The sequence below is a fragment of the Mus caroli genome, unplaced genomic scaffold, assembly GCF_978045245.1.
Source record: "Mus caroli unplaced genomic scaffold, Mus_caroli_1 scaffold_1, whole genome shotgun sequence".
Lineage (NCBI taxonomy): Eukaryota > Metazoa > Chordata > Mammalia > Rodentia > Muridae > Mus > Mus caroli.
Genome location: NW_028227256.1, coordinates 154,771,754 through 154,799,683, shown reverse-complemented (window position 1 = coordinate 154,799,683; position 27,930 = coordinate 154,771,754). Strand labels below are relative to the sequence as shown.

Sequence of the window (27,930 nt, the reverse complement as noted above, 5' to 3'; positions counted from 1 at the left end):
TTTGGGAGCCTTTTACCATACTTGAAATTCAGTGAAATGTTCCCATACTTCCCTGCAATGGTAAGCACTACATTATTTTACTTGTAACTATTTGCCTGGTTATAACTGCTAACATTTTAAAAATATGCCTTTAGTATTCTAGTTGTATTTCTTCCATTCCTTTTTGAAAATAACATTCAGTAAGTGATTGATGATCAACTTTTGTAGGTAAATTAGCAAAAGGGCCAACCCTGCCCCCACTAGAGTCTGCACCATTCTCCGAGCGATCTCCAGAAGGCATCCCAGGAGCTGGTACTGTCATTGAGAGAAATAAAACTAAAGTCCCTTCAGCAGCATTTGCAAGGCCATGCAGACCTTCCATGCCTCGGTGGAACCTCTTGGGGCTGGCCTTGATAATACTGCTGTATTTTGCTCTCTTTGTGTGTCAGGTGCTAGGGCATTTATAAGCAGAAGCCAGGTTTACACACACAGTTCTCATTAGGAGAGAACTCCAACCAGCCTTCCTCCCATTCCACCAGCCTTCCTCCCTTCCCCAGAAGCACATCTTACAGTGAATAGCTGCAAATTTTATTTGACAGTAAAATTTTAATTAAATATAAGGCCTGGAAAGTCTGACTTTCTTGTTGCTCTAACATGCTGTGACTTAGGACAGCTTCCCAGTAAGTTTCTCAGAAGGTGTAATATTGTGACATTTAAATGTAGACTTTTTGTCTTCATTTATGTTAAAGCTGAATAAAAGAATGGAAAGGGTTTGAGGTTCTGTGGGTTAGTCTTGGTCTTATTGATGCTTATATTACATTTTCTCAAATAGAAAAGAAAAATTCTAACACCCAGTACACATCTGTAAGAGAAAGACAAGGCCAGAGTGTGCATTTCATAGGAGACCATGTAGTCTATGGAGAGAAGTTCTCAACATAGAATCATGCCATATCATCAAAATGGTAAAAATATCAAAAACAGAAAATACTATGTGCTGCTTAGAATCTAGACCAAAAGAAGAAAGAAAGAAACCATATCTATGACTGTTGAATATATAAACAGGGGCATTTACTTTGGAGACCCTTTGAGAGATTCAGAGTTGAACAATGCTCTGTGACCCAACTGTACTGAGCAGAAGTGTCATACAGAAATGGCCACTGAGGAACCTTTACAAAACTCTGTAACTGCACTGCTTTTGATAGGTAAAAATCAGAAACTACCCAAATACCCATCAGTAGTAGAATGGACAAATTTTGATTTGTTTACATAGTGGAATTCTATACAACAGTGAAAATGAACAATCTATATTTTATACCACACAAAATACTGCAGGGAGGGCTGTCTAAAGTCTCCGAGGACGACCTCTGCCTGTTGGGCAGAGTCTGTTATTTTGCTGCTTTGCTTCATATTCCTAGCATGTTGGCCTCTAAGCTTCCAGGTGATTTTCTTGTCTCTACCTGTCATTTCACTATACGGGTGTTGGGAAAATATATGTGTTCTGCCATATGTGGCTTTTACCTACTGAGCTATCTCTCTGGACCCTATATTAATTTTATCTTGTCATATAATCATATACTACCAGCTTAGCAAGTTACCTATTTTACCTTTATTATTTCCAGACTAGAAGCCCTGATAAGAGTCTAGCTTATTCTTTTCTGAGAAGATTACAAGACCCAACTAAGAGGTAGACCACATTGTGTTTTCTTCCCAAGCTAGATGCTCAGTTCTCTTGAGTGCCTTGCAGCCTGTTGACTATATAGGACTGAGATCTATGGCCATTTTTGCTGTCTGTTGGGAAAGGGTTATTATTAGCTCCTGAAGACCATCTTTGTGTTTTGTTCTCACACCTGCATCACAGCCTGGCAACTTATTTCTTTAAAGCCATCAAAATATCTTACTACATTGAGCTGTCAGGGAGTAGAGTATGTAACATCTATAATCTGATCGTAACTATATCATTACTTTCACCATGTAACGAGCCATTATGGTTTTGATTTGTGTTTCCCTAATAGTGGTGTTGCTGGCTATTGTTTTGAATACCTATTGGCCTTTCTTCACCTCTTTCTGTGTCAGTCCATGTATACCCATTTGTGCAGAGATGCACGTTCCCCTGAGTGCACATGTAGAAACCAGAAGTTAACTTTGGGTATTTTCCTGTATCATTCCTGTTACCTTCAGTTTCTGTGTGGGTTATGCATGTCTGCTGGTATGCTTGGATATATGGAGGCTAGAGTTTAATATCAGTATCTTTCTTTGCTGTTCTTCCCTTTGTTTGTGCCAGGAATCTCTCCCTGAGCCTGGAACTCACCTTTTTAGCTAGCTGGTGAACATGTCTTGAAGACCTGCCTGTATGTCTTTATGGCACTAAGATTACAGGGTGGGCTGCTATGCCCATCTTTTTACATGGATGCTGGATCTGAACTCTAGTCCCCACACTTGCACAGCAAGTCAGCCCATCTCCCCAGCCCTACTATTGACCATTTATATGTCTTTCAGAAATATCCATCCAGGGTCTTTGCCAGTTTTTGAATCAGTTTATTTCAGTTTTGTTGTTGAGTTCTGTGGTTAGTTTTTGGATATTAACCCTTTTCAGATACTCAGTTGGCAAATATTTCCTCACAAAGTATAGGCTGCCTTTTCATTTTCAACTGTTTCTTGCCTGTACCCATAAATTTTCTCTAGATATCATAGGTCTAAAATGCATTCCCCCCACCCCAAACCATATACTAGATTTTCTCCTCTAAATATGCTGTGTGCTTTACTTTAAATGTGCCTCTTACAACAATGGTTAAAAAAAAAAAAAGACACTTGTTTCCATCTTTGAGGTTGGCAATGGAAAATTTATGAAACATAGCAAATAACAGCCTCCTTAAGTACCTTAAGGTCAACATTCCTACTAGCTTGGAAATACATTTATTTGTCCATTCATGAAACACAGCCATACATGTAACTAACTATACGTAATGGTAATGATTAGTGAAATTATATGGGTAAGAATCATGAAAAAAGAATGAAACTTTAAATTCAATTTGACTTATTATTTTACATTAGAAACTAGGCATTCTGGCTGCTTGTTATTTGCAACTGACCTCAACTTTAGTCAAATCAATAAGCAAGCAAAATACTTCAGTTCACAAATCATGACTATTGCCTTTTCTGTTTATACCTCATCCTAAATAGCTAAAATTGCTATTTAAAAAAACCCTGTATTACAGAAAGTCCATGACTTTTCATGTGGAGCGGCACACCTACTAACTCCTCTTCAGTAGGCAGTATGATTTCATCATCTCAAGCTTGGCTTTCCTGTTTGTAAGTGAAGAAATGTTGAGTCATCCCCATGCATTATCATAAGGGGGACTGAGAGTAAGCATGTAAATGAACATCCGACCTATTTCCCTTTAGCGACACAATTCCTTCCAATACTGTGGCCTAGTGATAGTTAGAGAAAATGTTATCTTACTTATTTTCAGTTTTTTAATAGTCATAATAATGTAGATACTCCTGTTTACCTATTTACACTCTCAGTAAATATTAAGCAGCTACTATTCATTTTATATTGGATGATAAATCTTATACTTAAAGACTTGCATATATTGTTTAAATAATTGATTGTTAAGCTTAATTTTATTTTAGGGAAAAATTTTTTTAAATTATATATTAGCCACTTTCTAGGGTGTTTTGGAGAAGAGTTTTCTGTTAATTAACTATAGTTTTACCTTTTCTTCTTCAAAGCATAGCTTAAAAGAATCTGATTGCCTTTAGTCTGAGACTCTCTTCAGCTTCCTTAAATAAAATCAGCCTTTATTATTTGAAGAATGTTTTAGTAATTATGTTAACTTTTGTTTCTGTCTATTTAAAGTCATATCACTGAAAGATAGCAGAGCATCCTCTGTATATGTGCTAAATACTCTCATGGCAAGGACACAGCTCCTGTTATTACTAATACCCTGTTCCTCTGCCTTTGCTTTCTGAATCCAAGTAAGTGAAAGTTCATCTTAGCTTCATTAATTTCATCAGGTCTGAATACAGAAGGAAACTGGGGAGCAAATGAAAACAGTGAGAGACCAACCCTCGGGGATGCATGACATACATACAAAGGATTTGAGAGCTGGGGTGTGTGGGTAGAGCAAACTGACTCCTACAATTTGTCCTTGGACCGTCACACTCATGTGCGTGCACATGCACACACACACCCCAAAGCAAATAAATAAAAACTTTAAAAGTTTCCTAAAAACATTAAAAAGTTATAGTTTTGCATTCAATTTAAGCTTCTTAGAGGAAGAGTTTTATACCTAGCCAAAGCAGTAACAAAATGGAGTTACAACCACTGTCTTTTTGTCAGCTGTCTTGGAGACAGTTACCCTTGAAGCTCTATCACAAGGGTCCACTGAGTGTCAGTATATTCAGAAGTCTCTCAAAATTTGAGACATTATTTACACACACACACATGTACACACATATGTATACACACATACTTTAACTTATACTTGTATTCAGCTTTTAATGATTTTATAGAATGACTGGATTTTATGAGTGTAGGTGTTTTACTTGTATGTATGTCTTGCTCACCATGCAATGCTGGGTGCCTTCAGAAACCAGAAGAGGGCACAGTATTCTCTGGGACTGGAATTAAAACAGTTATGAGCCTCCATGTGGTAGGCAATTAAACCTGCTCTTAATTGCTGAGCCATCTTTCCAATTCCAGAAAATTTGTTTTTCAAACAAGAATCTATGATACAAAGTAAAATTCAGATGGTGGATTATACACATAGTGGCATCTTTAATTTTATTCTTAATATACTAATGAATGCCAGTGTTAAATTTCATAATTTTGATTATTAGTTATGTGAGAAGTTTTCCTTTGTTTAAGAAACTTCCCTGAAAATAGTTTATGGGTAAGTTAAGGATGTAATGCCTGTAACATTCATAAATGCCTTCAAAATGCACATATATGATATATACACAGAAACTGATGGAGCAAAGATAGAAGTATGTAGACATTCAGCGATCTAGAAAAGGGTCTCATCACACTATTCTTGTACCTTATTGTTAAATGTGAAACTACATAAAAATACAGGTAAAGTATTTCTACTGCTTTGCCAACTATTGCTTGAGAGAAGATGAGAAGATGACCTGCTGCCACTATTTATTTTTTAGTATTAATCTTTGCCCATGAGCAAGAATAATAAAAAAGGAGAATAGAAAATGAATAAGAAGTTTTAGTTTCATCAAGAAGAATGAATCACAAAAGATTTAGGAGGAAAATAAAATAATTGTTAAATTGGAAGGTAACGTTTAATAAAAATAAAGATTATATATAAAACATCTTATTTTGATAGTCTATTAAAATTCAGGCCTCCACATAAAAACTAAATGTACAGGTTTTCATGACATCATTGTTTGTAATATTGGTAATTATAAACATCCCAAATGTACATGAGTAGAAAGTAATATAGTACTATACTTGCAAAGTATGGATGAACTCAAGCATAAGAAAGTAAGTACAAAGACTTACTCTATGAAGTCCAAACTAGGCAATTCCAGAGAGACAAAGCTTAGTAATGACAGGAGCTCAGGAGCTGGAGGGGTAGAACAGAGCAACTGATGGCTATAGAGGGTCTTTTGGAGGCAGGAATAATTGTGATTTCATAGCAGCTCTCACAATAAAACAGCCTTATGTAGCCCAGCAACCCTCCAAATTTTTCCTTTAACTAAGACAAAGTGCCAGAAACCTGAAATTTTACATGTGACTTCATGGACCTGACCACCTTTTATCTTTCTCCTCTTTCCCATCTAGTTGTGCTACCTTCTTGCTTTTCCTGCTTCTAAGCTTAACTGGTCCTTCCTTCTTCCAGAGCCACTACTTTATGCTGTCGCCACCTGGTGGTATGGCTAACTACTACCTGCTGTAAAATTCAACAACTTACTTCTTTGTTTTCTTTTTTGTGCTATTTACTATCAAATTTAGTATGTACTTTGCATTTTAACCTTGCCTATAATTTACTACTTTAACAAACACTCTAAGCCCCTGAGGGCCAGAGATTTTGACTATCTTGTTTGCAGCTGTCTCTATCTCAGGGCTTAAAATAGTACTTGGCTTATATCAGCACTAATGTAGAATGAATCTAAACATGTATGTACAGGCAGATGTGATGAAATTTGGGAATATCAAGTAATTGGGGGAACGGTGTCTTTAGGTAAGTTTTATTTTTTTTATTTTTAAGGACAAAGGGTGAATCAAGTCATATTTAAATTATGACAGTACGGGGGCGGGGGCAGTGTGGTACTTTACATGTTGATATAGTCTCAACAGAGAACTTCATTTTGGTCCTTTATTCACTCAGTTTACAGGAAAGATTTATAGAGCAGAATTGTTTTGCTGATATTGTAAGTCTATACTTTTCTTTGCTCATCTAAATAAGATATAACTTAAGTAGGTTTTATTTTGATTGTTAATGGGAAAACTAGTGTCAAGGAACTTTCAGTCAGAAATAAGTGAGGTTATTTAATATTATTATCTTTTATACAAGAAATACAATCCCACCATCTGTAAAATACCTTTCAGTAAACATTCATGACATCCATGTGTTAGACATGAATTTTTTAACTAATAGAATAGGTTTTGTTTTCTAAAGGCATGAGGTATAATGGGGAAAACCACTGTGTACACAAGCACTGTGCAATGACAGGGGCACTTACAGTGAGAATACGAGGCAGAGCCTAGTAATCCTGCTGCTAGGTGGAGGGAGAGTGAAGGGACGATTTCAGCTGACTCTCAGTGGGTCAGCTTGATTTGTCTCACAGGCACGCACACAGACACAGGCACACACATACAGACAAGCACAGGCACACATACACACACACAGACACATGCAGACACGCACATACCCTTTCTTTCTTCCAAAGAAAGACAGCTATTGACTGGAAGCCCAGAATTGCCCCCAAGTTCCAACCACCAGCTCGAATTCTTATGAAGCGGACTTGTAATATCCTTAATGTTGCTGTTGGCAGTCTGTTACAGATTCCATTATTGTCGATCAATGCAGTCGCCATGTGAGGTGGGGGGAGGAATGGAGGAGGAGAAGAAAAGGAGAGATTAGAGCTTCCTATTCACGGATTTATCAACCTGCCTTTGCTCACAGGAAATCCTCCTGGAGGGGGCTGGGATGCTGCTGAAACAGCCAAGGCAGGAAAGGGCTAGGGAGCTGCAATTCTGACTGAAAGGAAATTTGAAAACCTTTCTTTTCAGAACAACAATGCTGAGTTTGTTCTTGTATCTTTGTTTTTGTTTGCTGATGTGCTTTACCTAGCTGCTTAGCTATTGTGCTGTCTGGTGATGGAAGCTGTGTGCAGTGGAGGACACCCCTCTCCTTTGATTTTCTTTGAGTGTCTTTATTCTTTATTTCCCCATGCTTTCTCCTGTCATTAAACACACATCATTATTCAATTTTATTCTGGCTTTCTCTTTCAGGCTAAAGCTGAACAAAAAAGAGACAGAGAACAAATCCCTCTTTCCTCTATCCTACCACCCTCTTTTAACCCTTTCTATTCCCCACATTGTCCCACCCCCACTGTTGTGTTAGATTGATGTTACAGAGACAGAATTCAGAGTGGAGGGAGGATCACATTTTCTTTCATCATTACAGCCTGATCCACAATTTTAGTACTGGTCCCCGCCTCCTCCAAGAATCTAGTCTCTTTAAATCCATTGCTTCCCGCTTCATCATTCAGTAATTGTATTCTGTATGGAAAAGTTTTCTGGCTGGAGAATGAGTCTCCTTTCCCCTGGTGATGTGTCGGAGTGGTTGGATAGTAGCACCGAAGAGGAGAAGAGCCTTCTGTCATTTCTGGGTAAGGTAGGGCTTTCTTGTTCTTGTAACCCTTTGTTGTCCAAAGTTTTTGTACTTTGGGTAACAACGCTTCAAATTTTCTAAACCTAACTTTGTATTTTTTAAAAAGAAAGAAATGAAAAAATGTGTTTGAGTTGTGTGTGTTTCAAGTTTTTGTTGTTGTTGTCTGTAGACATATCCTACCCACACTGGGTACGAAAAATAAGGGGCAATTTGTTTTGCTTTAACAAAGAGTGGTAGCTCTATACAAAGCTTATCATGTCATCTCGCCTTCTGTTCATGTGTGTAGACAACTTCTAATAGCCAAAATATACTATTAATTTACAATGTTCTCAGTACAGTAATAGTGAAGCTTGCCATCTGAGAGGGAGGAAAATGCTTTGTGTGTGTGTGTGTGTGTGTGTGTGTGTGTGTGTGTGTGTGTGTGTAAAACCATGAGGTAGCTTTTGTACAAAGTGTACTTGTAGTGATCATAAAGGGTTTCTTCTAAGCATATAAAATTGGACACATGGAACAGAAATTACTTTAACTTTGTACTTACAGATGCTTTTTAATAAATTTCTAAGTGGCGATTATTGGTCTTGGAGTTGTAAATACAATAGATAACTAGAAAAGTTAGGTTATACATCTTTACTTCATGTGTCTAATACTTCTGTTTATTATGATTGCAGTCAAATGTATCATTTTTATTAATTTTATTCATGTCATATGTTTGTGTACATATTAGTATACCTTTATTATAAATGAGCAAAACCCTTGTCTTCCAGTTAATTCTTTATGAATATTATTTTAAGACCTATAAGTAGTCTAACGCCAGTCCCAAATATACCTTTACTTACACATCTGTCATAGCATAAGTTCCCTTTGTTTTATTTAATTCAATTTGGTTTCCCAACCTTAGCCTTCTATAGCTGCTTCCTTTTTCTTACAGTTGAGAAATAAAGGGGTCATCCAAATCCAGTCTTTTCCAGTTCTCCCATCAGGTTGACATATTAGATGTTTATCCTACTCTTTGTTTGACATGGTCTTATTAGGTTAAATATTTGTGTAACTATAAAACTATGCATACCTCCTACCATCTGGTGTCTTTGGAGTTTGGTCTCATTCTACTTGTTTCCTATTCATTGCCCCAATACATGTACCTACATATAGGGACACATAAGTTCAAGGAACAAATATAGATATCCTTCAGCAAACCAACAAAGTGGACCCAGTGCATCATAGGAAAAGGAGACAGAGACATTTTTAAACATTGTTTCCTTGCTGTTTAATACATTTGTAAATTCTGATTATCAATTGTTCAGTTTCTCTCCTTCCTCTCTCTTTCCCTCACTTTTACTCCCTCTCTCCTTCTCTTCTCCCCCCTTTTCTTTGTCTTTACCTTACTGTACCTAAAAGGAAAGTTAGATCTAATGTTTAAATAATTTTAAAGCAATACTACAGTGTTAACCTCCTGCCCACCCTTGTTCTTGTCCTCTGATTAAGGGAGTTATTTTTTTGTAATTCATGTTTGCCCACAAGTAGAGGTGATAAGGACAAGGATACTACAACTTATTTAGAAGGGAAATGTAAATCTGTATACATCACTGAATTGACTTCTGCATAGATAATTTTCAATTATCTAACTCTTTTAATGAAAGTTTAACATGTATAATAAATGCATTTTGCTTGGATGCCATAAGAAAAAAAGTTTAATTGATGATTGAGTATACAGACATGAATCCCATACATTGCTGTGCAGCACTGAGCCCTACATGTAAGGACATCATGGAGTGGGAGTTGGTTTGGTGGTTTGAGATAGAGATTCACTCTGTAGCATTGACTGGCTTGGAACCTACTGTGTAGCTCAGGTTGGCCTCTGACAGAGTCCTCCTTCAGCCTCCCAAGTTTAGGATGATAGATGTGAGGCACCACGCGCAGCTAGTCAGTCTTAGCTTTAGGGTTAGAGCGTGTTTCTGACTGAAGATGGCTAGTGTCTCCGTCTATGAATAATAAAGTATTTACTGAACAAACATATCTCAAAAAGATCTCAGAAGGATCAAATTGAGAAGAACTAAGAGCAGTTTTCAGGTACAGCTTGTACTGAGTTCAGGATTAAATAAAAACTTTGTCATTTGCTAACCTAGTTGTCTGTCATTCATGAAAACATACCATGCCCAATGAAGATGCCAAGGAAAAAATAAATACTTGGATCTGCTTTTAAAGCAATAAAGGATGAAAGAAATCAAGAGAGCCTTTCAAACTATGATTTTTTTTCCCCCTGCAGATTTCAAATCAAATTTCTGTCCAGGAAAGATTCAAGAGAAATTGTTTATGCTGTTAGACTCTAGTACATCACTTTTAAACTATAATATTCAGATAGGCTTATTAATTTGACATAATGCTAAGTTGATAAAACTTTATAAATCTATACTTGTTCATTATTCTACTCAAAACTCTATGGTTTTTATTTTACCTATCAAAGTTAAAATCCCTACTGTGAAACTGGCATTTCCCCCTGACATTCTGCTCTTTTCAGTAAGACCTCAAAATCTGTAGGCCTACTAAGCCCTCTGGCTTTCCGCTGGCCAGGTGCTTTACTTTGTACATGTTCTGCTTCTCCTCTCAGCAGATTCAAAGAAAGAGTGTTCAGGGCACTGTTAGGTACTGCACGTGCATACAAAGAACTATACGGTAAAACTGCTCAAGAAACAGAGAGGAAGTAAATATGAATTCTGAAGAAGTTAAATGAGAACAATAATAATTCAAGACAACTATGTCCAAAAAAAAAAGACAGTACCTAGTTGTGAAATTATTTATTCAGGTGAAAATTGCATTGGGCCTTTGAAGAGGCAAGAATTCATTTTTCATTATGAATGCCAAATGGAGAGGATTTAATATGAATCTCAAAAGGATCAAATAGATATTTATTAAAAGCAGTAGATTTTCCTTGTATGAAAACCATGACATGCAGAATATTAAATTATATTCAGGTTCAATGAATAAACTGATTTAAAAGTAATGGGGTTTGTATAGATAAGTAATGGAAGATACTTAAGAATATTTAGGGCTTACTGGAAAAATTGGTGTAACAGGCTAATGAGTGACTGACTGACCGTTTTATCCTGAAAGTTGTTGAAAAGAATTTAAGGGGCTGGTGAGATGGCTCAGTGGGTAAGAGCACCCGACTGCTCTTCCGAAGGTCCAGAGTTCAAATCCCAGCAACCACATGGTGGCTCACAACCATCCACAACGAGATCTGGCGCCCTCTTCTGGAGTGTCTGAAGACAGCTACAGTGTACTTACATATAATAAATAAATAAATCTTAAAAAAAAAAAAAGAATTTAAAATACTTGAGGGGGGAAAAAAAAGTTGTACATTCAAAATATGCTTGCTTTTTTAGATAGGATCTCATGCCTAGGTTAGCCTTACCCCATTGTCTTTCCTGCTATTAACTCTCAGGCACTGTATTTAAATGTTTGTACTACCATGCCCAGGTCAAAATAAACTTTTAAGAAGACATAGATCTAAAACTAGTACTGTGGGGAAAAATAAAAGGACAAAAACAGTTAAGCCATTGTAGATACTTTTACAGTAAGCCAGTATGCAGTAAGTGTTTCTGTTCTAATACTCAGCCCTCATACTGTAATTATTGTTTTGATTACATCATTAAAGGTAGATTATGAGGAGCTGAAGTGTTGACTCAGCAGTTAAGAGCACTTATTGTTTTTGCAGAGGACCTGAGTTCGATTTCCAGTGCCCATATAGTGATTCACAACATCTATAACTCCAGACCCAGGTGATCTGATGCCCTCATTTGGCCTCCACGGGTACCAAGTATACACATGGTGCACAGACATAGACATACATGCAGGAAAAACACTCAACACATACACAGTCATATACAGATATACATACACATAATTAAAAGGAAAACATTTTTAAACTGGAGACTATTATTAAAACACCTTTACAAGTATATATTTGAAAATGTAGACAAAATGTAAACAACATTTGTGCACTATGCTCAAACCTAAGCATGCCGACTGACTCTCGTATTGCACCACAGCAGTTGTTGGTTACTTTGGGTTTCTAATCTTTTGTTTAGGGAATTTGTTTGAGGAAGGGGAGTGAGGGGAACAAATGTTCTTTCAAAAAAGTTCCTGATAGGATGAGTAAGTATAAAACTAAAATTAAAAAAAAAAACAAAAACTAGGCAGATATCTAGAGAAAGTGAAATTTGAATTAGAAGCTATCAAAATCAAACATGATTAATTTATATTTAACTGTACTTAATACAATTTGGGACTTTGTGGATTTTTAAATGAATGGTATATACATACCAAAGCCTTCAAAGATTTTATACTTGACCTTCCATGAGGTTTATTCATCAAAATCTCAATTATAGCTGATCATTCAAGTCAATGAAGGTGAAAGCTGATTGTTAAACTTGTCCAGATGGTAAAATTTTCCCAGTTTAGAATGGGAAAATTAAAAATTGAAGTTAATTTTATTTGGAAAGCTGAATATTTACCTTTTATTTTTATAATAAGATGGCAGCCCTGTATAATTCAACTGAATAAAATCCTAAATATAAGCCGGGCAGTGGTGGTGCACGCCTTTAATCCCAGCACTCAGGAGGCAGAGGCAGGCACATCTCTGAGTTCGAGGCCAGCCTGGTCTACAGAGTGAGTTCCAGGACAGCCAGGGCTACACAGAAAAACCCTGTCTCAAAAAAGAAAAAAGAAAATCCTAAGTATATATGCCTATTAAAAAGGTTAAGGAATATCCAGACTCAATATTTGTAACTATTTTTAGTTCTTTAGTTAAAAGTTACTTATCTATCATCTTTTATTCTATTTTAATAAAAGCGATTACAGATAGAAATATAAACATTGTAAGAAATATTTAAAGTTGCTGTGACTACTCATTTTGTTTGTAACGTAGAACAGACCATTACTGAAACTGGGAGTGTAAGACTTCAGCTGCAGAATAGTAGTGTAGCTGGCAGTATGTTCAGCTCAGTGGGGGAAACGAGAGAACATATAATCAAGCAGTGTGAACTTAGAGATGTATGTAAAGTAGGAGGCCTACCTTTATAGAAGTAGCTGAACTGAAGGTCAGCTACAATTTGATAAGAGAGTAAAACCTTCTTTCTTTATTTACATTTCAAATGTTAACCCCTTTCCTGGTTCCCCACTCCCAGAAACCCCTATATCATCTCTCCTCCCCCTGCTTCTATGAGGGTGTTCACCTACCCACCCACCCACTCCCACCTCCCCGCTCTCGAATTCTCCTACACTGGGGCATCAAGCCTTCACAGGACCAAGGGCCTCTCCTCCCATTGATGCCTGACAAGGCCATCCTCACTACACATGCAGCTGGAGCCATGGGTCCCTTCATGTGTACTCCTTGGTTGGTGGTCTAGTCCCTGGGAGCTCTGGGTGGGGTGGGTCTGGTTGGTTGATATTGTTGTTTTTCCTATGGGGTTGCAAACCCCTTCAGCTCCTTCAGTCCTTTCTCTCACTCCTCCTTTGGGGAGCCTGTGCTCAGTCCAATGGCTGACTGTGATTATCTACCTCTGTATTTGTCAGGCTCTGGCAGAGCCTCTCAGGAGACAGCTATATCAGGCTCCTATTAGCAAACACTTGTTGGCCTCCACAAAAAAGTGTCTGGGTTTGATGACTGTATATGGGATGGATCCCCAGGTGGGGCAGTCTCTGGATGACCTTCCCTTCAGTTTCTGCTCCACACTTTGTCTCTGTATTTGCTCCTGTGAGTATTTTATTCCTCCTTCTAAGAAGGACTGAAGCATCCACACTTTGGTCTTCCTTCTTCTTGAGCTTCATGTGGTCTGACGTATCTTCATGTGGTATCTTGGGTATTCTGAGCTTTTGAGCTAATATCCACTTATCAGTGAGTGCATACCATGTGTGTTCTTTTATGATTGGGTTATCTCACTCAGGATGATATTTTCTAGTTCCATCCATTTGCCTAAGAATTTCATGAAGTCATTGTTTTTAATAGCTGAGTAGTACTCCATTGTGTAAATGTTCCACATAAGGAAAGGCACTAGAAAATGTGTGTGACTTGTTTGCACAGACTGTCAGACTAAGGCAGATTGTTGGCAAAGAGAAGGAATGTGTAAAGAAGGCTTTGACCTTTTTTCCCCCTAAAAGTCTGACTGTGTAAAGATCTGTAGTAAAATAATCCCACTGAAAAAGCAGGGTTTGAGGAAATTACACTTGTGCACAGGAGAATATTAAGTAGATGGAAAGAGTTGATGGTACTATGAGATAGATCCCTGTCACAATCTTCATTTTTAAAAGCCCTAGGTTAGGATGTTAATGGATGGCTAAAATGATGCTGACTAGCATTTCAAAGACAGCCAATACTGACCAACTGCTAAAGGGATAAACCAACATTATGGTTTTCCCCAGTTTCTGTTACTTTAGTAACACTTCAATAGTTATGTATCTTAGAGTTCAGGATCTTAGCTTTGGTTTTATACCATGCTGGTTGCACGTTTTATTCTCATAAATGATGTTTCATATTTGCATTAAAGGTCTATACATTTGTATTCATATTCTCTCACTTTTCTTCCTTTCTCCACCATTTCTCTTTCATGCCCCTCCTCTTTTGTGGGATGAGGGTCTTTTTATATTGTTTAGGCTGACCTCAAACTTTTAGGCTAAAGTGATCTTCCTGCTTCAGCCTCCCTAATAGCTGGATTTTTCTCTTTTTAATACGCTATTCTGTTAATTAAAGTTATATGTGAGGGAGAACTAAACAGCTCTTAAAATGACTTGGCATAATCAAAATCTAGTTTTTAAATTATCACATGAATGCTGAAATCATTGTTTCAATAAATCTAACTGTATACTTCCAGTTACATTACTGAATCCATTATAGACACAGTGTAAATACCTTAGAGCATATCTGTAATGTGGTGGTACACATTACCATGAAGCTTATCAATAAGAACAAATTATTAAGTCAGTTGCAGAAAAACAAAAGATAGGATAGATACAATGGCACACACCTATAATCGAGCATCTTGTGGGTGTGAGGTGAGCTTGTGTAATACCTTGTCTCTGAAAAATAAAAATGAAGAAACAACAGCAACAGAGGAGAGTTTGCTAGAGAAGCCTTAAGGGCTGTCTATAGAAAGCTGGAGGAATAATATCTTCTGGAGCTGACAACATATATAACCCACCAAAAATGGGATATTAGAAATTTCTTATAAATAGTTATATTGAAATGTTCAAAATGGTCATTTGGGGCTGAACGATACTATTAGTTCTTTAGAGATTATTCTTTGCAAGGCCTTGAGTAACTTAGTCAGACTCCTAGAATTTGTGGAGGTAGTTATCTCATACATTGAAGATTTCTTTAATAATGTTCAAGGGCATATTATCTTCTTGAAGGCTTTTCCTCCTTGTGCTTTAAGATAAGAAATAAGTTTTAAGTGTTCTTATTTCTTTTTGTCACTGTTAAACTTGGTTATTAAGTTACATGCCTTTCTCTTTTGTCTCGGTGCCTCGGCTCTGTGTATTTTGACTTGGAGAGTCTTACTAGCAGCAGCATTCCGGGGCTGTGTCTTCCTTGATAGTCCATGTTTGGAGTAAATGCTTAGAATGCATGCCTTAGTTTTAAAATACAAAGAATTATAAACACACCGTTAAAATTATTTTAGTTATTTTTAGGAACAAACAAGAAAACTAGAGTTTCTGTAGTTACAGCCTATTATGTAAAACACACAGAGAACAAAGTAACATGCCTGGTGGTTAAAAGCACACGCTCTAAATGCAGACTGCGTGGGTTCTAATCCTCATTTTGCCTCTTGCCTGCTGGGCAGGCATGGGCAGAGTACTAGAACATCTTGTTTTTGTGTCTGTAAAATGGGGAGACTAATTCCTGTTCCAAAAAATTATTGTCTCGATTAAAGATGTAATTCATTTAAAACACTTCTCTGAAATAAAGCATAATAGAAGATGGCTTGGTATTACAGCATCTATCTATCTATCTATCTATCTATCTATCTATCTATCTATCTTTATTTATTTATTGTCAAAATTCCTGATTGTTATCACTAAGAACCAGAGATAACCTTTGTATTTGAAACTTAAGTTAAAGCCTCAGGCTCTTTAAAAATCCACTCTCGTTAAAAGTCCAAAGTCTTTCCATGTGGGCTTTTATACAATAAAAAGCTATATACTTCTTATCCCAAGAAGGAGGAACCAGAACACAGATACAATCAGATCAAAGCAAAACTGTCCAGCATTGCAAGTAGTCACTGTCTAACATCTGGTCTCAATTGCAACTGAGACTGCCCCTTCACCAGTGTCCTCTGCCTGCCTCTCACAATGCCACCTCTCAGATGCTCTCCATGACACTTTCTGTCCTGTGACATTAGTGCCACAAAAACAGTGTGCAAGACTTACACATTACCAAGTTCAGCTGTCAGCTTGAGATGCAGCCATGACTCCTGAACCACAGCTCTATGTGCTGACCCCAAAAAAATACTTCCTAGAAGTTTGCACCTCAGTCATGCTAGTCTCTTATTAACCACAGCTGATTTTCAGCCACCTCTAACTAGCATCAGTTGTACCAGTAAAGCAAAGATTTCACTTTAGTGTTGCTAGTCTTTTGCTAATCACTGCCAACTCTCTATCTCAGCTGACCAGAAACCTAAAATTCTTAGTACAAAATACCATACAAAAAGCTCTGAGTTTTTAGTCCTCTAAACTTCACAAGGCTGGCCTCTGTCATCTTCATCACATAGGTGCACACTCATACACAGAGTAGGGCTGCCAGTGACTGAGTAACCCAGCAAGCTGCCAGTCAGCTTCCTGTTGAGTCTACTGTCTTCTTTCTAAGTTAACATTGGTCTTTAGGGGCGCAAACCTTGTGAGAAATAAAACTTGTGGTCATTCAAGCAGTTCTTTTATACCACGAGATAAATTGTGTTGTATACGGGTGAGAAATTAGTAAAGTACTGACTTCTTTCACTGGTTCAGTTTTTTTACCTCTTCAGCAACAATTTAATTACAGGTGTTGTTTGTTTTAATTGTATGGAGATAAAAAGTACAGTAATTAACTATAGTTACTGGGTTTTGAAATCTAGTTGCTCACTTTAGCCAATACAATTTCAAATAGTTAAAGCCTTGAAATATATTTGTCTAATGAGTTCATAAGCCTGAAACTAAAATTAGATGTTTGGAAGAAAGTGAGGAAATGAGTTTTAATTTTTTCATTAACCAGAACATTGCATATTAAGGAAACTGTTTCATTTTGTCATTTTATCCTAGCTAATTAAACTTATTTTTCTCCCAGTTTGGTTTCTGTCATTTATCCAGAAATTAAAATATCTGCATCTTTGAACCTTTATAGATAATTATCAGAGAAAATATGAGATTTTCTCCTGCCTTACCAGCTCCTCCGCCCACCTGCCGTGTCCCCTAACTTTATAGAATCACCTAACTTGGATACATCACTCTTAAAGGCATGTCTTGACATCTAACGGTTTCACTGTGTGGTGTACTCCAACAGCTGATTTGCTTAAATTCCTTTGTGCCATCACATCTCTGTTAATTATACTGCCATCTTCTAGAGATGTATGTTAGAAGTCACGTGTGCCTAATTCTGAAAATGACTTCGTACATTAAGACTCATTTATCCTCTGATGGTTAGAGAAGCCGCGACACAGTTATTGGTCATAAATTTAAAATACAGCAATATCATGGAACTGTCTTCTGCTGCAGGCATACAAGCTGCGGTATCAACTTCTCAGTCGTTAGGAATATTGTAATTTGGCTAATATCTTAATGGTCAGGATGCCACAGGGAGATGAAAAGAAGACCTGTATCCAGCATGCAAACAATGATAGGGTAAGCACTTCCAGTTGGCTTTTCTTAGGCAGCATTGATTTGCGTGCATTACTGGGTCTATTTAAAATGGTGTCCTTTTAACACTAGCCGAATTTAAATTTAAGTAATTTTTTTCTGCTGAAGATTAGTGTAATACAGAGAGATTTTCTGCAAGCGAGGTGAGGCAGTGGACGCCTGTTAATAGTCTAAAAGTAACTAAAGAGGATGTGCAGTCAGACGATTGATTGAATGAATAGCTGCAGTCCTGTGTGTTTCTTGCTCGCTCGCTCGCTCTCTGCAAGCTGGGGAGAGGGAGGGGGAAGAGCAAGGCAGGGAGGGAGCACGAGAAAAATGCTTTCTCTTAAGTGGAAGTAGCACGGATCCCAGGGGCCAGGAGGCCAGAAATGGAAGTTTAAACTGCATCTATCTTTTAAAGGCAGAACAGCAGGAATCAAAATGTCAGTCTCCGGAGTCATGGTTTACTCTTTATTTTTTAAGATCTGGAAGATAACACAGAATACTTTTTTTAGGATGTGTTTTTTTTCTTGTCCATGTTGAAATTATCTAATGTTATCTGAGAAGCTGGATTCTTATCTGTCTGTCAGTTGAAGTGGAGATGGGAAGCAGTTGTGATAAAGGTATAATATGTATAGATATCTGTGTGCATGTATATATATGTATATCTATGTATGAAAAAAAATTTTAATGTAGCGTGTGTATTTATAGCTATTAAATTAGAGCTCTCATCATTTGCAGATTCTTAATCTTGTTAGGTCATTTGACCAGATTTATGATTTCAGAGTAAAATGTGGTAAGGTCATATAGCCAGAACAAGGAGAGGCTGGTCTATTTTTATATCTGCATAGGCATGTATATTCTTTTCTCCTGCAGTACCTTTCAGTCTTCTCGTAGCTTCTGCTACAGTCTGGTGAATCATCTGAATAGAACCGAACTTTGACCTTTGTTCAGACAGTGTCAAATCATGCACAACACTAGTATTTCTGGTTCACAAGAATATTAGAAATTTCTGATTCACTTAACTTCTAAATAGCTGATAGAAAAGTAGAGCCATATGGTATAAGATCTAGCTATTAAGTGAACCTGAAAACCTTAAACATGTTACAGCTTAGAAGAATTACTTCTTACATATGCACACATGAAAACACAAGTTGTCTCTCAGAATAGATTCTTAACCCTAACCAAGTTTCTTTGTCTTTATAGGTCAAACCTCACAAATAATATCGAAAAGCACATTGAGATTAAAATGTATTGGACCTTAAAAAAATAAAAATGAAACAGCTTTTTTGTGAATACTTGAAATACCAATAATTGTATACTTTAGAGGAAGTCTGAAATTTTAGATCCTTGATGTTTCTATTTCCTCTACTTTTCCAGAGGTGCCAGCAGAAAGGTCCCCCCGCAGACGGAGCATCTCAGGGACCAGCACATCAGAGAAACCCAACTCCATGGACACTGCGAATACCTCTCCTTTTAAAGTACCAGTAAGTGTTGCTTTCCCCTAAAAAGAAATATTTTATTTTTCTTTTGAGATTTAAAATAATGCAAATATTTTGTTCCTCAAGAATTTCAGTACAAAACAGAAGGTAAAGGCCAGAAATATAAATTTATTTTGATTAACTCTATTATATCCATATGAGGTCTATTAGATTTTAAGAAATATTTTTGCATGGGAACTATTTAAATAAAATAACTAAGTACCTTAAATATAAATTTTTCTGAACTATAGCATATAAATCTTTGCAGATGTCATTTAGTTATTAGATAAAAATATATTAATATCAAGTACAAAAGTTTGCCAAAAGCATACTGAAATGGAAAAACCAGAGTGGAAAAGGATAGCTAACCACTAGATGCAGCATTCCTAGGTCACTGTAAAACTCATATTTTTGATACTCTGTTATTTTCTACTTTATTATTATTTGTGTGTGTTTGTATGTATTTGTGTGTATATATTTATGCATATATGTATTTGCTATGATGCATATGTGGAGGTCAGAGATAAAACTTTTTGGAGCCTGTTCTCTTCCACTAATGTATGGATTCCAAGAATTGAACTCAGGTCAATGGGCTTTGTGGCCTTAACCTCCAGAGCCATCTTGCCAGCTTCAGACAACTCAGATTTTAAGTCATCTTTTCTCTTTGCGTATTGGGTAAGAAATGCATCTGTTCTGTAAACATTAAAATTTATAGTGTTATAAAGGGCGCATTTGAAGAGAATTGCTTTAAGAGATTAGTCATTATTTTAAGTACAATGAAAATCAGTATAAATTAGAGATAAACTTTTTTTTATTTGGGGTGAGGGGGCTTTTTTCCCTCGTAATGAGGCCAAACTGATGTGTTCTTATTCTAATACTTCTAAGTTGAGATGGCCTTTTAAGTAGAACTTTTTTTTAGATGTATGATGAATGTTAGTTAACAGCAGTAGACATTTTATTTCTGTGAACTCTGAAGAACAAAGTAATTACCTCTTCTACATTAAAAGTGGGCAGAATTTGAATGTCCATTTCTGTAATTTTACAGATGTCCTTTCAAAATTTTACAGCTTTATATAGACTGTGAGTACTAGATTAATATTGTAATCAGAATCTGGCAGCTGTTTAAAAGCATTAGATTTCATGTCTTACTAAATTTCTTAGTTCTATAGGCACAGCTACATATGTTTTGATTTGTATGAATGAAAAATCATTCTTTCACCTCCTTTTTTTTTTTTAAACAAAAAGTAACCAGTGTAGCTTAACGTGTATGAGAAGTTGTACTGAGTGGTTTTTTTTCTCAACTTGACATATCTAAGAGGAGAATCTTAATTGAGAAAATGCCTTCGTAAGAATGGACTTTAGGCAATTTGGTAGAATATAGTCTTGATTCGTAGTTGATTTTGGGGTCCCAACCCATTATTGGTAGTGTCACACCCTAGCTGGTGATCTTGGGGTATACAAGAAAGCAGACTGAACAAGCCAGTGGGCAGCATCCCTTCATGGCCTCTCCATCAGCTCTTGCCTGCAGGTTCTTGTCATCATCTTCCTCTGTGACTGGAGTATGATGTGGAACCATAAGCTGAAATAAACTCTTTAATCCCCAGATGGCTTCTGGTCATGGTGCTTTATCACTGGTATAGAAACCCCTCTAAGACAGTAAACTCTGAAGGACATGATCATTCGTCAATGTGTATAATATAGCAGCTCACAGTGACAATTGTGACCCAAAATTAAGAAAAAGTATGAAAAATTTTCCCATTAATTATTTATTCATTTAAAAGATGAGGATTTTTTCAAGGGGTAACTGGGTTTATTATATGTATCCAGTTAGCAATATTTAAATGGACAGAGTTCATAAACTTGACTGGATTGCGTTCTAATTCAAGATCTTCACACTTGTCTATCTGGAACCAAATGGTGATTTCTTATGGATTTCTTAAAGTACACAAATGAGAATATCCCTTCGAATTGTGGTAACAATGAAGAATGTCCTAAATTATGTATGAAGTTTTATATTCAGGCTTTGTAAACTTTAATTAAGAACTGCAGTTTTCACTTATTTAAATCATAATTTGGTTACTAATGTTCAAGTCATCTTAATAAGACTATTCTTAGGTAGAAATTTCGAAGCAGCAAAAGGGAAGTACTTAAGACCAAGCACTACTTACAGACCATGTATTCATTGATAAGCATAGAGTAATGAGGGGAAGAAAAGGCTCCTGACCAGCAAAATCAGTCTCAAAGTTAGGTATTTCTAGAATGTAATTTCTAGAATTTCTACTCATAGCCCTAGACATTATTCTAGAATTAAATGTCAGAACAGAACCCAATTTTTCATCAACTCCCTAAAAGAAAAAGACAAGTATCTAACATGTTTTAACATGTTTTATAGTAGCCCAGGAGCATGCCATCATATCTCAGAGTAGTATATCATACAGAAGTTGACACTGATAACAGTGATCCCAAATCATTAAAGTGTAACTGGGTATATCATTTGAGAATGCTTTAAATCTTGAAGATACAGGATCTTTATAAAATTTACTTTCCAGAAGGGTCTGTTTCATGCTAGATAAATAACATTTGTATTTATTGACTGACAATTTCATGCATATATCTAATATATTTTGATCATTTTCATTTCTCATTTTCTTCTTTTAGTTTGTGCCTTTGTTCTTCATTTAACAGTGACTATCCATTCTGATCATGTTTGTAACTATCCCAATTGCTCTGTGCAGTACATTGCACATAGCAAACATCCAATCAAATAGTTGTTGAGTGGATAAATACACAGGATTTATAGAAGGATCCAAACAGAATAAACATATCTCAGGTTTAGTCTCTCAGTATAATGTGTAGCTCTAGGCAACTGAAATAATAAACATTTGCTGATTTGTGAACATTTCATAAGAGATTATTTGAAATGAGTGTTTCTGTGCAAAGTAGGGGTTCTTCCCTCAATAAAGAGAATTTTTAATTAACAGGATTTGTGTCTAGAGCATGTTCAGTGTATATTTACATTTGGAAATTGAAACTAGTTAGAATTTTTATTTAATAATTTCTTTCTTGAGATTTCTTTGAGACTCAGATATCATGCATATGTACAAGCTCATGATGTTTTTGGTACTTGAGAGTTTTTTCTTAGATTCTTCAAACAATTACCATTTGAATAGCTTTTACTTCTTAAAAAGAACATTTTTTATTTGTTTTTTCCTTTTATATTTTGCTAGGGTGTTTGCCTTGGCATATTTGTTCTTTCTTCTGTATAAAGCTTCCTTTGTGTATTTTATGCATTGCTCATGACATTTAAGTGATTTTATGGGGAACTGAGAACAACTGAGTAAAGTAAGTTATCTCTACTTACATTTAATTCAGAAAGGAAACTATTGTGGCTTGCTGTTGAATATAGTTGTTTCATACATAGTTTCTGAGTTTTTGAAACAGGCTTCTTTTTAAAACTCTATTTATAACATGACTGTTGATACTTAGGATTTTTGTATGACTTCTCCTTAGATGATACCATTCATTTGGCCTTGACTAAGAGAGAGTTGTTTGTTTTCCGGGCCAGGTGTTGAGCTTGGTGTTCTCATTTCCATAGCACAAAGATCTGAGTTGGCCTTGTCTGTGACACAATGCAGTCACAGCTGCTCCATTTATTTGTATTGGCTTTGAGCTTAGTTCTGAAAGAATTCAGACACTAATAATTATTCCAAGTTGCCCAGAAAGCCTAGTTGAACTAAGGCAGCAGCCAGATATTCCTGTATAACCTTCCTTTTTCTCTCAATACTGTAATACTTGACCACTCCCAAACAAGTACATAAATGTAAGAGATTGTCAAATGACTAATCCTTTGCATAGTTTTTTTTTAAAATTCTGGAAAATAAAGTGAAGATTATATTATACTTATGAATAATAAGATATTGGGGCTGGAGAGATGGCCTAGCTAGAATACTGGCTGGTCTTCCAGAGGACTCAGGCTCAGCTCCCAGCACACACAGTGGGTCTCACAGCCAGCCATTATAATGTTAGTTCCAGGAGATTTGGTACTCTCTTCTGGCCTGTACACATGTGTGTCACACAAACATCTATGCAGGCAAAACACTCATACACATAAAATAAAAATTAAAAATTTTAAATGTTTCTTAAACATTTTTTAAAAGTTGATACTACATAGAAAGTATCTTGCTGTCAAGACCAGCTGGTATTGGCTCCTGTTGTATCTGAGTCTATATGGTCTGTATAAGTACTTTTCAAAATTAAACAGACAAGATTAGAAAGTGTTCATTGTACAAACCAGTGGTTTTCAATTCTAACTAGCCATAAAACTTACCTTTCATAAAATACACTGAGACTTAAAGATAAACCTGGTCATCTGTGGTTTTGGGGTTTTATTTATTTATTTATTTATTTTTTGTCTTGGGTTTTTTGTTTTGTTTTGTTTTTTTGGATGGGGGGGTGTGCTGTGTTAATGTTTTTTTTTTTTTTTAATATTCCCAAGTGCACTCTGAAATTGAAAATTGTTTGCCTTCATGATTGGTAAAATATGAGGAACTCACTTGCGCCAATCTTAACTGTAAACATCAGTGCTTTCTTTTGTATCTTCAAGTCTGACATAAGAAATTAATCAGCAGTGCTTCCTCTGTGGCCTCCTGTAAACTACTCTACAGTGCAGTAATTGATTATGTATTTGCCATGATTGGATAGACTACCAGTCTGAATTTACAAACTGTTACTGTGACACAGTGGTCAGTGTAAGAGTCTGTCTTAGAAGTGAAATAATGACGCTGAAGTTATACATCCAATCTTAAAAACTATTTTAACTTTTATATCCTTCTTGCTCTCATATTCTAGGAAGATAATTACAGCCTTTTCTCCTATTACTCAGTATCCATCTCGTCTCCTCGTCACTGTCTCTCCACTCAGAGTTGGTCTGTGATAGAATCACTCTGCAATAATTCTTCTTTAATAAAGAATATATTTGTGCTCCTATGTGCATGAATATAAATAAAAATATCATTAACAGAGGTAATAATAACATATTAACAGAGATGTCAGAAAGGAAATGTATGGTACAACATTAGAAATTCAGCTATGTCTTTAGGTCAGTTTAAAATCAGGATACAATTTAATAATAGTCTAGAAAGTTTGAAATGTAACATCTTGGAATGCAGGAAAAAAGAATAAAGTTAGTTACAACTCTTTGAAGAATAGAATCTAAGAATAGAGATTTCTAGATACCTGGAAAAGGGAGCTGGTTTGGCAGGAAGTTGTTGTTGAAAGAATGCAGGAATGATGTGAAAGAAACACTCCTCAATCTATGGCAATTCTTAGAAATCAATTTACAGCAGCCTAAGTACTAAAGAGTCCAGTTTATCCCATCCTGGAGAAAAGACCTATTAAAGAGGATAAGGCGCCTATATATAGCAATTCTTTAGATAACTGCCCTTCTTGTCCCAAGAAAAGATATTTCTCCTTGCCTTCAATGGGGAAGAGAGGCACAATAACTTTCACTTTATAATTAAAGACAAGTATTTCAAACTAATTTAAGAATTGGTTAGTCACCAAGCATATCTGATATGTACAATATAGGAATTCAGAAGCTAATGATGTGGAAAGAAAACATTACCAATGTCATGACTTTGCTAGAGTAAACTGTGAAGGGTGTGTTTTTGCCCCCTTCTCTAAAACTTTGCAAGGTACAACCACTGCTGCTAAAGGATACCCCTGAGGTATTGTCTAGCATAGAGCTCATTAATTCTACAACTAATGGCACTGCTGCCTCTGCTGTCCTCCTGAATCGTAACATTTTATGTGGTTTATATTCAGCATCTAGTAATTTTAGTTTAAAAAATAGCTATAATTCAAATTTTAAATTTTTTTTTAAAAACCCTCCTTAAGATGGACCATCTAGAGACTGCCACACCCGGGGATCCATCCCATAATCAGCTTCCAAACGCTGACACCATTGCATATGCCAGCAAGATTTTGCTGAAAGGACCCTGATATAGCTGTCTCTCGTGAGGCTATGCCAGTGCCTGGCAAACACAGAAGTGGATGCTCACAGTCAGCTATTGGATGGAACACAGGGCCCCCCAATGGAGGAGCTAGAGAAAGTACCCAAGGAGCTAAAGGGGTCTGCAACCCTATAAGTGGAACAACACTATGAACTAACCAGTACCCCGGGAGCTCATGTCTCTAGCTGCATATGTAGCAGAAGATGGCCTAGTCAGCCATCATTGGGAAGAGAGGCCCCTTGGTCTTGCAAACTTTATATGCCTCAGTACAGGGGAACGCCAGGGCCAAGAAGTGGGAGTAGGTGGGTATGGGAGTGGTGGGGGAGGGTATGGGGGACTTTTGGGATAACATTTGAAATGTAAATGAAGAAAATACCTAATATAAAATAAAATAAACCCTCCTTAAAAGACCCAAAGAAGGTAAACAATGGTGCTTATATACTTGAAAAGATGGTCCATATCAACTCTTAAGGAAGCTCACATTTAAATGATACATTGCTACGTGTAGGATAGCCATGATCAAATCAGAGAGACAATAGTATTATTGAAGATGTGGACAAACTGAAACTCTCATATTGCTAGTGGGAATGTAACTTGATGTAGCCTTTTTTTAAAAACTGAGTTTCTAGTTGACCTAACAATTTCATTTCTAAGGATGTAAAGAAAGTGGAAAACATACCTTTATAAAAGCACATAAATGTTTATGTCATCATTATTTATAGTAGCTACGAAGTAGCCACAACATAAATATCATCTGAGAAACAGAGATTAAAAAGTATGGCCAGTTCATATAAATAGCACATTATTACCCTTAAGTAATTAAATAAAGGTATAAGCTACCATATTGGTGGCACCTACACCCCAAAAAGACTAGAGAAGTAAAACAGAGAAATCCATATGTTTTATGGCTATGTATATGAAATGTCCAGAATCATAGAAGCAAAAGAATTCTAGAATTAGACTGTGGTGATATTCTTTATAATTGTATAAATGTTCTTTCTCCTCTCTCTCCCCCACATTTTATTTTTATTTTTTGAGACATTTCAAGTGCTGGGATTATTACAGGCATGACCTACTACTGTACCCAACTCAACTTTTTGAATACACAAAAACCATTGACTCGTACACTTTTAAAAGAATAATTTATAGCATATAAATTACATACTACTAAAAATGTAAAAATTAAAATATGGGCCTATAAGACAGGATAAAAGATATAAAGTCTCATTAATACTTTTTAATATGGTTGTAAATTGAAGCAATAGTATTTGTAATATACTAGATTAAATAAAAAATATTGGAGGGAAATGGCAAAGAAGATATATTGAAGTACGTTGTTATATATTAGCTGTTTATTGTCTATAAAGTTCTTAATTAGTCATTACTGATGCTTTGCATCATTGCATTTTTCCAAAATATCATAATTTTGCCTTCTATAGGGAAAATAATATATAGTTTTTATTCCAGGATGTAGGACTAGGAAACATAATATTTCAAAAGAAAATAAAGCAGGGACTATAGGGACTCTTAAGTTACGAGTACTTACTGCTCAAGTTCAGTCCATAGCATTGACATGGTGGCATCCAACTGCTGAAACCCCAGCTCCATGGGAACCAGTGCTGTCTTCTGGCCTCAGAGTCTCCTGCATGTACACAGTACATACATAGTTATGCAGACTCAAACGTTTTATCTTTTATCAATTTTGTATATCTTTTCACATCCATCAGTCTCCTCTTCCCAGCCCACCTGCCATTAACTGCCCTCAGTTATCAGTGCTACTTATTCCTTCTGTGAACTGGTATGAAGACCAGCTTCATGAAGAGGAAAACAGTGCCGTTTCTAAGCACTGCACTCAGAAAGTCCTATGCATGGATTTGAATGCTTTGTGGTTGCAATATTGAAATCCCCATCCCCTTTTTTGTATGTATGTACTGTGTTCTTGTATGTGAACGGACACATGGGGGGGCACATGTGCACATATGTGTTTTTGTATATAAAGGTCAGAGGATTCAGATATCTTTCTCAGCAGCTCTCCATCTTAGTTTATTTTTTCTGTCTTTGTCATGTGTATACCATGTGTATAGACATGTGTGTGTTAGCATACATATGTGTGTGACCATGCATGCAGAAGCCCAAGATTGATATTGAGAATCATGATAGACCACTTGTCCACTTTATCTTTGAAGTGAACTCTTCAGTCATCCCAGGGTTGGCTGATAGAGTAAGTCCTGCTAGTGACCTAGACCTAAGAAGTCCCCTGTCTCCATCTTCTGAGGTTAATATGATGGAAGGGTAGTGTCTTAGTCAGGGTTTCTATTCCTACACAGACATCATGACCAAGAAGCAAGTTGGGGAAGAAAGGGTTTATTCAGCTTACACTTCCACATTGCTGTTCATCACCAAGGAAGTCAGGACTGGAACTCAAGCAGGTCAGGAAGCAGGAGCTGATGCAGAGGCCAGGGAGGGATGTTCTTTACTGGCTTGGTTCCCCTGGCTTGCTCAGCCTGCTCTCTTATAGAACCAAGACTACCAGCCCAGACATTGTCCCACCCACAAGGGGCCTTTCCCCCTTGATCACTAATTGAGAAAATGCCTTACAGCTGGATCTCATGGGGGCATTTCCTCAACTGAAGCTCCTTTCTCTGTGATAACTCCAGCTGTGTCAAGTTGACACAAAACCAGCCAGTACAGGTATCATGCCCATCCAACGTTTCTGTGAGTTCTAGGGATCTTAATTCCAGTTCT

At 36.5% G+C, this 27,930-nt stretch overlaps 1 protein-coding gene and 1 long non-coding RNA gene across 10 annotated transcripts in view; one reads left to right on the top strand and one right to left on the bottom strand.

The window, feature by feature from the left end:
- Rasal2 (RAS protein activator like 2) overlaps positions 1-27,930 on the top strand; it is a 268,302-nt gene that overhangs the window by 154,934 nt on the left and 85,438 nt on the right. For 5 of the 6 annotated variants that reach the window (XM_021170069.3, XM_085842391.1, XM_021169981.3 and 2 more), the window contains one exon: positions 19,074-19,180. In XM_021170069.3, the coding sequence (XP_021025728.1) occupies positions 19,074-19,180 (107 nt within the window). Of the gene's footprint in view, positions 1-18,252; positions 18,317-19,073; positions 19,181-27,930 lie in introns of those variants that run through there. The other variant, XM_029477217.2, reaches the window with a different exon arrangement.
- Positions 1-27,930, bottom strand: part of LOC147006177 (uncharacterized) — a 143,909-nt gene that overhangs the window by 76,988 nt on the left and 38,991 nt on the right. For 3 of the 4 annotated variants that reach the window (XR_015048041.1, XR_015048040.1, XR_015048043.1), the window contains exon 2: positions 26,732-26,827. This is a non-coding gene — a long non-coding RNA (uncharacterized LOC147006177). Of the gene's footprint in view, positions 1-16,788; positions 18,179-26,731; positions 26,828-27,930 lie in introns of those variants that run through there. The other variant, XR_015048042.1, reaches the window with a different exon arrangement.